At 39.9% G+C, this 13,475-nt stretch overlaps 1 protein-coding gene across 1 annotated transcript; it reads left to right on the plus strand.

Moving 5' to 3' along the window:
* Positions 1 to 1,038: 1,038 nt before the first annotated feature.
* Positions 1,039 to 2,880, plus strand: LOC125146051 (piggyBac transposable element-derived protein 4-like). The gene is made up of 2 exons (XM_047821720.1): positions 1,039 to 1,126; positions 1,238 to 2,880. Exon 2 carries the CDS (start codon positions 1,663 to 1,665, stop codon positions 2,800 to 2,802), a length of 1,140 nt encoding a protein of 379 aa, XP_047677676.1. The 5' UTR covers positions 1,039 to 1,126; positions 1,238 to 1,662; the 3' UTR covers positions 2,803 to 2,880.
* The last annotated feature ends 10,595 nt before the right edge of the window (positions 2,881 to 13,475 follow it).

A 13,475-nucleotide genomic window follows, 5' to 3' on the forward strand; every position in this document is an offset into this window, starting at 1 on the left:
TGTACTCAATTCCTACTGTCGCAGATGTTCTCGTCTACAGAGCAGAGGTCACAATCCCAGTAACCTCATCTACCCTCCTCTGTTGTGTAAGTCTCAAACAGTGGTGGTAGGTGGGCTCTGGAATTGCCTGTCTGCTGTAAAGAAAGCTGATTTTATCTCTTCTTTAACTTCCCATTACTCCTTTGATTTTCTTGCGCTAACAGAATCCTGGATATCCCCACAGAACACTGCTACACCAGATGCTTTATCCTCTGCCTATGCTTTCTTTCACTGACCATGAGAAACAGGCAGGGGTGGTGGTACAGGTTTATTGTTGTCAAAGAAATGGTGCTTTACACCCCTCCTCTTGTCTCGTTTAACCCTCTGGGTTAACATTTTTTCCTCTTCAACGTGAAGTCCACTTAAAATACTCCGTCATTCATAGTCATACGCATACATGTAATACATCATTCGAAACTGTGAAGTGTCTACTTTTATTTGAGTGCCTTCATAATAACAACAAAATGCTGTGCTTTTGGCAAATAAAGAAAATAACCAGGGTGTGCATTCAGACATCTCTGTCTCCTCGACCATCTTCCTGAAACACGTTACAAACATGAACTGATAACTCCGCCAATACTTATTACACAAACATGATATATATGTCTAATGAAAGCTTGAAATGTCTACTTTTAAATGAGGTAATTAAAATCAAAAGCAGCAACAAGAACAATAAAGAGTACGTCCACATGTAACCATTTTTTTCTATTATGCGTGCAGAATATTTGTATCACTGATGTGGAAAATACATTATATTAATTGTGTTGCTTTGTACTTTGAAAATACATGATACTAATTATGATTTTTTTTTAGGAATGTGGCTGCAACACCTTCGTCTGATACTCGCACGAGGGCACGCAGCAACGCAACTGGGAACAAAAAAGAGTACGTCCACTCTTGTACCCATTTTTCTTTTATATTATATATTTTATTATTACTAATGTGTTTCTTAGTACTTTGGAAAATACACGATGAGACTAATTATAATTTTTATTTTTTTTTTTAGGAATGTGTCTGCATCACCTTTACCTGCTACTCACACATGCCGTAGGTCTCTTTCAGTTCTTAAAGCAACTGAGACTAATGTGTAAGTACAGTTTATTAAAGTTTCACTGTTACAGTAAAATACTGAGTAATAATTTTATATTTTATTTTTAATTAAAAATTTTTCTAACCCTAACCATTTATTTATTTACAGATTTAACACTGACAGTGATAATGCACCTGTTGCAAAGAGACTCAAGACCAACATCCAGGCAAGCAGCAGGCAGTCCGTTCTGTCGTGGAAAACAGAGACTGATATTGATGTGGTTCCACACACTTTGAATTTCTTTCCTGCACGGGAACCTGGACCACAGCTGAGTCCTGGAGATGCACACACACACCACTGAGTCTCTTCAAAATGTTTTTTCATGAGAATGCAGTGTCAACTCTTAGCCATAACACCAATGCTCAGGCTGCCAGGGCAACAGCAAAGGGTTGCAAGTACAAATGGAAAGATGTCAGCACCACTGAGATGTACCGCTACATTGGACTAATATTTTATATGGCCATGGTAAAGTTGATCTCCATCCGGGACTACTGGAGACAGGACAATGTTTTCTCTGTGGCTTTTCCAAAGTAATGTCAAGAGATAGATATTGCACTATTTCATGGAATCTGCACATGAGTCACCCAGAAGAAGACGAGGTAAATGATAGGAAAAGGGGCACAGCCGAACATGACTGTCTTTTCAGGGTCAAACCTCTTATGGACACTATCCGTCAAGCTTGTATAAACCTCTATCATCCTAAAAGAAACTTGGCTGTGACACAGTACATGAAAGCTAAACCAACCAATTGGGGCTTCAAGTTGTTTGTGCTTGCAGATTCTTCCAATGGATATACTGTGAACTTTTCAGTGTACACCGGGAAAAATAACTTTCCCACAGACCATGGACTTTCATATGATGCTGTGACGTCTCTTTTGGACTGTAAAACTTTAGGCTCTGGGTACCATGTGTACATGGACAATTTTTACACAAGCCCAAAGCTCCTGAACGACTTGTTTGCCATGAAGTTTGGTGCTTGTGGGACTTACAGAGACTTTAGGAAGGAATGCCCACGGGATGCAGCAAATTCACTCTCCAAGCAATCTTCCAGGGGCTCAATCAGATGGATTAGGAATGGACCTCTACTGTTTGTGAAGTGGATGGACACACGAGAGGTATCTGTCTGTTCAACAGTACACCCTGCTTATACAGGAGAGACAGTGCAGAGGAGGGTAAAATCACAAGACACATGGAGCACAAAGACATTTCCATGTCCTGCACCTGTGACTTCCTACAATCAACACATGGGGGGTGTTGACCTTTCTGATCAGCTGGTACAGTACTACACTGCACAGCACAAGACAATGAAGTGGTACAGAAAGATCTTTTTACACTTCTTGGACATTGCTGCCACCAATGCCTTTATTATGCACAAGGAGCTATATGGTAACATGACCCAAAAACAGTTCATGGAACAGCTCGTTGTAGAGCTCTGTGGCATAACACATAAAGCAGAGCCAAAACAGACCAGGAGTACCCATGTGCCAGTTTCAGTAGCTTGGCTGACCTCAGATGTGAGCAATACTGCCACTGTTGGTCGCCGGAAATGTGTGCGCTGCAAGACAGTGCATGGTAAAAGACAAGACACACCTTGGAAATGCAAAACATGTAATGTTCCCTTGTGTGTTCAGTTAAATAGGAACTGTTTTGAACAATGGCATGATGACATTTAACTCCAATTTCAAAGATTCACAGTGTGTGATGGCTTACAAATTCATATCTTATTTTTTATATTGTAAAGTATTTTTAGATGTACACCAAACTGTACATTTACAGCTGACATTTAGAATCATTCCATACAATAAAGCTTCTTGACTCTTGACTCTATTGTATTGTTAAGTCTTTTGTACTTTATTGTACACTATTTTATTAAACTACAAGCAAAAGATTTTCTCTTTAAGTCTCCCCACATTCATTCTTTTAATCTTTTGTCAACACAATCCAGACTAAGCCATTAGGGGGTTGGGCCTCCTCAGGTGTGAATCATCAATATTCATGACCATTGACCCTCCCTTGCATATTGCTTTTACACAACAAAAACTGTCTTACAAAAGTTAAATCAACGTATTGTTTCATGTGAATGAGTGGGTAAATGGTTTTTACATCTTTTTGTAGCAAATTATCAACTCTACAAGAGTAGAGAACTTTATTGTTTGTGAACAAATGTTTAGTATGTGTTTCATGGCCTTATTTCAGCAACTTTTTCTTTTTTTTTACTAGCCACGCATAAACATCATTTACTTAAAAATACAAACATGTACATACATTTTGCTTACATAATATTGTAGCCCAGTTTGTGCTGAATACAGTGTTATGTGATATTAGCCATTAATATGTTTTGAAGTAACTGAAAAAAAGACCAAATGTAAGAGCATGTCAGAACCTCTGCCAGTGTACAAAAATGGTCAGACTCCAGAGGGATAACCATCTCCTCTTTTGTATTCCATGCCATTTCAGTTACCGCTCCAATCAACCTTGTTATCATTGTTGTTTACCGCCCTCCTGGTTTCCTAGTAGACTTCCTGGAAGAAATGGACACACTACTTAGTGTTTTCCCTTCTGATAGCTCCCCTCTGTTGGTGCTTGGTGACTTCAACCTCCCCTCTGACACCTCCAATCTTCTTCCTTCCTGACTCTTCATGACTCATTCGCCCTGACACTCAACAGCTACATCCCCACACACAAAGGAGGCAATGTCCTGGACCTGGTTTTCACCCGTCCTTCTCCAGCTACAGATGTGATTGCTACCCCACTACACGTCTTCGATCATCACCTGCCATCACTCTCCCTACCCTATCCTTCACCATCACTCTCCCTACCCTACCTAAAACTACTTCTCACCCACTCGCTCTTACCCGCTGCAACCGGCACTCTTTCTTCTCTTCCTGATCCTGAGTCTTTTTCTCACTACCCTTGGACTCAGCCACAGATACTTTCCTCTCATGGACTTCCTCTGCCCTATGTCCACTAAACCCAAGAAAACTTGTTAGCTGCACAACAACTGAAGAGATCTAAGATCATCAGAGAGAAAGTGGAAGAAATCACAACTTGATGCAGATCTTGATTCTTACCGAACACTTGCCAAGTTCTCCTCAGATGTGACTTCTGCCAAGACTTCCTTCTACTAGGTAAGGCTTGAAGCTTCCTCACATGACTCTGCTCAACCCCTCGGCTCCTTCTCCTTCATTCTCCCTGACTGCAGAAGACTTTGCTTCTTTCTAACATTTACATTTATAGCATTTAGCAGACACCCTTATCCAGAGTGACTTACAACTGAGCAATTGAGGGTTAAGGGCCTTGCTCAGGGGCCCAGCAGTGGCAGCTTGGTGGACCTGGGGTTCAAACCTATGACTTTCCGATCAGTAGCCCAACACCTTAACCATTGAGCTACCACATCCCACATCTTCTACCAGGAGAAGATTGACAAAATCTGCCGGACCTTCACTTCAGCCCCGACTGCGCTTACATCTCAGAGTATGGATTCCCCTACACCTTCGTTGTCTCATTTCACAACTGTAGCAGCAGAAGAGATTTTACAAGTCATCCAGTCCTGCAATCCTACCACCTGGCCATTTGATCCACTCCCTTCCACTATGCTCCAGACCATCTTGCAAGACCTTCTGCCCTTCACTACCATTATCATCAACAGATCCATAGCATCTGTTCAGGTACCAACTACTTTCAAGAGAGCAAGGGTTATTCCCATCCTAAAGAAACCTCTTCTGGATCCATCAGACATCAGTAACTACAGACCAGTATCACTTCTCTCGTTTCTTTCAAAAATTCTTGAACGCATTGTCTATAATCTGTCTGTCTATAATCTGTCTGTCTATCTCTCACAGAACAACCTCCAAGATCCCAACAGTCTGGCTTTAAAGCAGCTCATTCCACAGAGACAGAATTATTAGAAAAAAAGAATATCCCTGTTACAATTCAGCAATTAAAATCCAGGAGGAGAGTAGTGAGGAAAAATCTAAGAGAAACTACATGCTGCTAGATCAGCCAAACTGTCATCCATCCTTATCCTCCTTGACCTTTCAGCAGCGTTTGATATGGTCAACCACAAGAGTCTCTTATCCACCCTCAGGAGTCTTGGGATTTGCGGATCAGCTTGGGAATGGTTCGCTTCCTACCTGGAAGGATGCTCATATCAGGTAACATGGAGGGGAGTGACATCTGCTCCACCAGTACTTGATCCTCTTCTTTTCTCCCTGTATACTCACTCTCTTGGTGAAGTTATTTCCTCACATGGGTTCTCTGCTATGCTGATGATACACAACTTATCTTCTCTTTCACACCCTCAGATACCACAGCTTCTGATCAGATCTCAGCATGTCTGGCAGAAATTTCATCATGGATGAAACTGAACTGCTGTACATCCCAGGTGATTCATCCTCGGGTCATGATCTTGCTATACCCTTGCACAACGATCTGATGTGACTCACTCATGTTGGTTTCTTCTCTACAACATTAGAAGGATTCGGCCATTTTTGTCTACACAGGCTGCTCAGGCTGTTCAGTCTCTTGTCATTTCTAGACTAGATTACTGCAATGCACTGCTGGCAGGTCTACCTATGAACGCAATCCGTCCTCTGCAAATGATCCAAAATGCAGCTGCCCGGCTTGTTTTCAACCTGCCAAAGTTCTCGCATAACACCCTGCTGCTGCAATCCCTCCACTGGCTTCCAGTAGCTGCACGCATCAGATTCAAAACACTGATGCTCGCCTACAAAGCCGAAAATGGACCAGCTCCCTCTTACCTCAAAGCCCTCATCACTCCTCGCACTACACCCCGCACCTTCTGATCTACCAGCACTGCTCGACTAGTTCCACCATCTCTCAGGGTTAGAGGCAAGTACACTACAAGACTCTTCTCTGTTCTGGCACCAAGGTGGTGGAATGAACTTCTCCTAGATGTCCGGACAGCTGAGTCATATTCAGGAAATACTTCAACTAGCACTTCTTTCTTTATCTTTTGCATTAAACTTTGAACAAATGCATTATATTGTAACTTTGAACAAATGTTTAAAACTCATGGTATCTTAAGTATGTAACCTTGGGAGCCAGCATTAATGTATTCAATGCTAGAGATTTAAGCACTTATGTATGTCACTCTGGATAAGGGCGTCTGCCAAATGCTGTAAATGTAAAAGCGTTGGTGGCAGCAATGTCCAAGAAGTGTAGAAATAGCTTGGTGAACAATTTCCACCTATATCATTATTTATATTTATTTATATCATCATATCATTATTTATAGTTAAATCCGCACTTTGTACAACATTCAAAAATATAACTGGCCGGTAAGGATATATTTCATATTACCAATTTTACTTTATATTGAAAAGCTGATTTTAGTCTGACAATAGCCTGTTTGGAAACATCAAAATTTAGATATAAAATAGTAAGTCATCCTATGATGAAGATTGACGTTTTATGCCATTTCTCTGGGGCGTGTACGTGGTTACCTGAATCACCTCAGTTCATTTCCATATGAATAGTGTGCTCAGAGGGAGGCGGGAACACATTAGTTATAATTAGGCGAAACAGGAGAAACTGGACCACTCCTTACTGTCTTACGGATTACATAAAAATAGATTATTTGTTTTTGACTTGATTTTGTTTCTATAAAAGTAGACATTTCCTGCCTTCTATGCATATATTTATCTTGTATTTGAGGCAAATATTCACTGAGATTCGGGTTGTTTCATTTATTTGTCTGTGAAGAGTGGTGACCGAGACCGAGATGGCAGAGAACGCAGTTTGTTCATTTTCTTTATTCTACAAAAGCACAGTGTTTTGTTGTTATTATGTGTGTATACAAATAAAAGTAGACCCTTTACAGATTCGATTGATGTATTGCTCTTATCTGTGCGATCAAAACTGAAAGTGTAATTTAAGTTCTTTTCGGCCTTATCAGGAGATTATGCCACAAAACGCCTATCTGCGTTTATCGACTTTGATTCCCCAGATAAAATGTAACAGTGAAAAGTAAAGTGCTGCTGTTCAGTTGCTGTTCTCTTTTGGCCACTACATGATCTCGGCTTACTGTAAAAACCAGGCCTCCAGTCTTCAGCATCAGCCGATGCAAGTGGCTTGCAGAGAGGATGTTGGAAGCCGTGAGCAACACCCCTAGCACATACTATCCGAGTAACCCTTACTTCAGCTACTCAGACCATATTTTTGTTATTATATTTCCAGCATACAGGTTGCTCATCAAACCAGTTCTGAAGCAAGTGAAAACCTGGCCAGCCAAAGCTACCTATGATATCCAGGTCTGTTTTGAGTGCACTGACTGGAACATGTTCAGGGAGGCTGCAATCACCTTGGAGGAGTACACAGCATCAGTGACAACCTTTGATGATACAACGATCTCCAAGGCTATCACCACAAAGAACAAAGAGCAAAAAACAGTGTGCAAGAACAGCATGTAAACAGTTTGATGGATGTATAATGGAAGAGTGTGTAATTGGTTTAGGTCCGTGCAGTCCATACAGTTTATATGCGTGTGTAATTTGTTTTCAGTACAGTTCAGTTCAGTTATTAAGGAGTCTGATGGCTTGTGGAAAGAAACTGTTACACAGTCTGGTTGTGAGGGAACAAATCCTTTTCCTTTTTTCCAGACAGCAGGAGGGTGAATAGTGTGTGTGAGGGGTGTGTGATGTCATCCACAATGCTGTTAGCTTTGCGGATGCAGTGTGTGTTGTACTGTAAATGTACATGATAGAGGGAAGAGAGACTCCATTGATTTTCTCAGCTGTCCTCACTATCCACTGCAGGGATCCTGTCCGGGCACTAAGGAGGCATACAGCCATGCCTATATAAACATGCTGCAGAGATGCAGGGATGAACCACCGCTGGACCACCATGGAAAAAAAGTCTGTGAAAACATGAATCTTGTCAAAGGATTGAGGACAACTATTATGACATGACAGATGCAAGTAAAAGACTCTGCAGGCATGTTTTTAACAGATTTGGTGTCTCACAGGTTGGAAACAAGATTTACCTGAAAGAAAATGCACAACTTGTAGAGCAAGGATCAAGGGAGGGAAAGTGCAGGAGAGTTTTTTCAACCCTATCAGTTCCTGCTGCTGGTGGGTTGCTTTGAAAAGGTGTTTAAACATATGGTTCATCTCAGGATGGTGGGCGGGTCTGTGTTCAAATCTGCGTTCCTCATCGCTGAAGTGACTCAGAACGATATATAACATTGGATTATGTGATATTTGCCCACTCTGCAGTGTCTGATTTCTGGTTTTCCTTCTTCATTAGACATTGCAGCATGATCAGATGCTCTTACTTCAGTAGGCAATCTTTAATTTACACTCACTGACATGGTTAAAAAAATTGAGATTCCAATCTCTTGACCTTAAATGCATGTGGTTCAATTGCATAATCTGCTGGTCAAAATATGTAACTACACCACATTTCTCCAGCAAGTTGGTCTTCACTTTTTTTGACAATCTATGATTATCACATGCAATTCATTCAACATGTTAAACTAAAATAACTGAAATATTTAATCATGCTAGATTAGGGCGTCTGATGCCGAAATGTAAATGACTAGAGATCACACGAAATTCCTGAATTATTCCAGTTCGCTATCGATAGTCACTAAAATGTCAATACACACATTTGCTTCAGCAAGAAATATATAATAATTTATCACAAATAAATACATAATACACCAGTAATGACATAAAAATGTTTAAAGGAAATGACAGAAGTATGAAAAATGGATACACTTATTACATACAAGTGTACATATTATTATTACATATTATATTACATATTAATACATACATTATTATGATATATGTATTATAAAGGAGAAATATGGAATTCAGGAACATATACACATTTACAGTATTATAATGCATCTACATGAATAATGACAGCAATGCCAGTTCAATCCACTAGGTGGAATTCTAATATAAGAAACTATTGAGCCTTTCATGCATGTGCGTACATAAACACATGTAGCACCCCTAGCATTACTGGCTATTATGAATTGGCTAACCTGAGCTCTTTTTAATTTTACCGAAAATCTTAAACTTAATCTATTTATCTTATCTTTGATTTACATTGATTATGGATTCTTCTGATAATTGAATATATTAAAATGACAGGTATCAAGAAGTGTGAAATGCAATGTCTTGTAAATATACACAACACAACATATACAACATAACACAACATATCACGAACAGTTTACTACAGTGGTCCCCAACCTTTTTTTTTGCCGCAGACCGGTCAATGTTTGATCATTTTACCGCGGCCCACTGGGGGTGGGGATGGGGTCTATATAATTAAATTAAAATTAAGAATTTTAATTTAATTGTATTTAAACATGCCTTTTTAACTCACTACAATGCTAATTCGATGAGAACCCTGAGCTTGTTTCTTTGCAACGAGACGGTTCCATCTGGGGTATTAGGAGACCATGACACCCGAAGTGTGTTGCTTACGTCCAGTTTATTCCGTTGTATTGTTTCGGTTGCCGTCAATACAGAAAACCCTGCTTCACACAGATATCATGACGGAAATAGCGATAGGGATTTAAGTGCTGTGGTGACAATCTCAGGGTATTCCGCCATGACTTTAATCCAGAACACCGGCAGAGTTTCTAACTTTCTAACAACGTCTGTTTCGTGCTCATTTTTACTAATTGTTGGGTTAAATTTGAGCAAACACAATATACACGTACACCAAGCACTGTTAAACATGACAAAGTACCGGTGAACAGAGAGAAGAGCGATACACACCTCTCCACCAAAGCTACAACACCACTGCCGCTTACAGCCGCTCAGCTAAAGACGTCACCTAAACCCGGCCTGATATCATGATATTTTGCGCATGCGCGATATTGGTGGGGCTTTAGGTGACGTCTCTCAGCTCCCGGTTAACCTCTCGTCCATGGAAAGTCGCAGAAACCCGAGAGAAATACACCACAGTAAATAAAATGGAAATAATTTAATGTTCCTTGGGCGGCCCGGTACCATTTGGTCCATGGACCGTTACTGGTCCGCGGCCCGGGAGTTGGGGACCACTGGTTTACTATATATGTGCAAAATATTGACCAGATTACTTTTCGAACTCAAAAGTTCAGTTTCAAAAGAAAAGTATTAGAAACACATCCCATTTCTTAATCAATAAATGGCCATGACATAAATAATAAAAGCCAGCAAAAGTAAATGAAAACTTAATTAGAGGTACTCAGTCTAACAGTCACAGGCCTGTATGTAGCTGGGGTTTGGGGAAGACAAACTAAATGGCTACTTCACCGTGAGGGCCATAAAGGGAAAATTGTACCTTTTGATGAAGTAGGTTGAACACTGTAGACACGTCAGATAGAGAAAAGTCAATGGGGAAGGCAGACGGAACTTGGATGCCTCACCGTGTTCTCCTTTTCCAAACTTTTTCCAACCTGCTAGTTGAGCTAGCTATCCACCAGTCCATCAGCAAAGTCCAAGCACATGGCGCAGTAAACAGCTATGAGTAAAGAGCCAAGTCTCTGTTCGTTGTCTTTCCGATGTTTCTTTCCACTCCGAACAGAAACTAACGCTACACTGAATGTTCGAACACCTAATTAGGTGCGTTACACTTAATCAAAGTCTTATTCGCCCGTCCTCCTCTCCTGCTGGATCCAGTTTCTTTTTTGTTGGTACAAAAGGACGGTTCACTGTGACCCTGCATTGACTATCGGGCTTAATACTGTTAAGTTCATCAAGAACACCTTGTGTGCTATTTAACACTGCTGCCAGAGAATGGCTGATGCCAGGCAGTGGTGACAAACCTTGTGTGCTCTGCACATGGTATACAGCAAGGACAATATGGTAACGGAGTAGTGTCTACTGCAGCTTTGTGTAATATTGAAGTTATGGAGATTAATTTCTGATCCATCATTTTATCAAAGAATGGCCTCAATTTCTCATGCCTTAATACCTATGCAACTACACCACAAGTTCCGTATTGGTGCTGATTATAGTTTAGCTCAGTTCAGCTGTTTTTTAGTATATTTCCTGAAATGCTACAGGGCAATTGGATGCTATGCTTATTCAAAATCACAAGTTGATCACACAGCATTCTGCATCTCTTATAGCTCGGTTCAACAAGACCTTACTTGCGACAATATGCCTTGTTATGAAGTAGTCACTCAGGTAGTTTCTTCCCACCCTACGGGGTGAGCAGTTCTGTCCTTGAGAAGCACTACTCTATTGTACAATGGTCTGACAAAAGCAGCCGGTGGGTGCTCAAGCTCAGGTTCTTACAACCATATACCCTATGCTGCTGATGAGCAGGGTAAAAAATAAAAGGTCCCAGGCTATTTTCCACTGTTCTCTTGACCAGACACCCACTGCAACCAGTCTTTAATCAGATGTAAGGATATTGTACACAGTGGTTAAAGGTGGAGGCCAATACAAAAAATTTGTGGCACAGGGGGTGTTCAGATCAGGGACTATACTAGTAAAACTGGATATGAGGCAGGAATATTTTTTTTGGTACTATCTGTGGCTCTTGTGATATATACTCTAGAAGCCCTGGCATGACTCAAGTGTTAAATTGTGTAATTTGTATTATTTTTGTGAGTATGTAGATAATGTATGTTTGTAGCATCTGTAGTGATGTTACTGAATAAGTAAGAATTTCATTTTATATTGTACACTGCACTTGTTTCCATGACACAAAAAAAAATGAAAACTTGACCATTTTAATTTAATGTTTATTATAACTACACTGGAGGAAAAATACAGATTATCCTCCCAAGTTCTTTGGGAAAAGCTTACAATATATATTTTATAGCATACAGAATATCACACTTATGGGAAACAGAATGATTTTACAGTTTTTCAGATAAAACAAACATGTAATTAAGAACACTATTTTCTACAACAGAATGTAGCGCTTAAGTAAAATATAATATGGTTAAATATAGATAATATAACTAAATATTAAGCATTGAAGTTACAATTGTGATGTAATAATTCGGTTTATAATAATATGCAATCTCATTGTTTAGTTTAGTTTAAAGCACATTTAAACAACCGAAGTCGACCAAAGTGCTGTGCATCCAGACATGAAAAAATGAATACAACACAAAGAAAAAGACGTACACATCTAAACCGTGTTTAATGACAAAGAATGAAAATATGTTTTAAGATTATATTTAAAGATGTTTATTTGCTCAGCATTTCTGTTCTTTGTTTCTTCATCGTCTTGTTTCAGTCTTGAGTGCAGTGATCCTCTTCACCTTTTAAGAAGTGATGGAGATGAGTTGGTGTGGATTAGTTTTATTGGTTGTACATTTGATTTTGATGTAATTAGTGAAATAAGGTTATTTAGCAGATACTAGAAATAGAGTGATTTACCAAATGTAGTGATAACAAATGAAGTTCATTTTCTCCTCACAGTCTCTGTTCTCCCAGACACGAGCTTTAATGTTCCACGCTCCACATCGGAACGGCTTGGCGGGGCATGAAGGCAAGAGAGTAGATACTTTGTAAAAGAAATAATAGTTCACCCAGAACCACGAGCCATCCATGAATCGTAGACTGGTCCAGAATGTGGGAGTCAGAATTTCCATACTTTTGCTGTTTAGCACAAAGTAATCTATTGCTGAGTCGAGGATTATCAGGTCAGTGTAGTGTGTTCTACAGTGCACCAGAGCCTCCTCCCAGGTCATCATCTCCTGCACCACAATCATCTTAGGTACCCAAGTGTAGCAGAAGAAACAGTTAAGTTTTGTACAATCTTGGTTTTCCCACTCACTTGTAGTAAACACACAGTCATCATTCTGAAGATTGTCAGGTTCCCCAATTTTCCACTTTGAGAATCCCAGTGCAGTTCCATCAGTCCATTGCGTAAAGCTTGTCTCACCTGCTCCTTTTCTGAGGCCGATCCAGCCGTACATCCCAGAGTATGTTTGATTTATGACAATGTTAAATTCCCATTCTCTGTCAAAAACTGACAGATCTACATAATTATTTCTGCAGATCATCTGAGCATCAGTCCAGGTCACATTCTGATTGTAATAAATGTGTTGTCTCCAGAACAGACCTGTGGCTGCATCTGTTAGAGCCAGCAGGAGGAGGATGGAGAGAACAGACATCATCACTGACTTTGATGTGATTGAGCTCAGCTCTGAAGTTTCTCCAGTAATTATTTTACTGGTGACAGTAAACAAATCAAAATGCAAAGCATTTTCACCTGAGGAAAAGAACAAGGCAAAATTTATGCAAGTGCAGGATGCCCTTATTTGGATTTCTTTACCCTATCAATCTGTTTACTGCTGAAATTTTTTTCTTTTATTATAATATTTTTAAAGTTTTAATCTGTAATGATTTAAATAAGT

This window comes from Tachysurus fulvidraco, chromosome 12 (genome assembly GCF_022655615.1).
Source record: "Tachysurus fulvidraco isolate hzauxx_2018 chromosome 12, HZAU_PFXX_2.0, whole genome shotgun sequence".
Classification (NCBI taxonomy): Eukaryota; Metazoa; Chordata; class Actinopteri; order Siluriformes; family Bagridae; genus Tachysurus; species Tachysurus fulvidraco.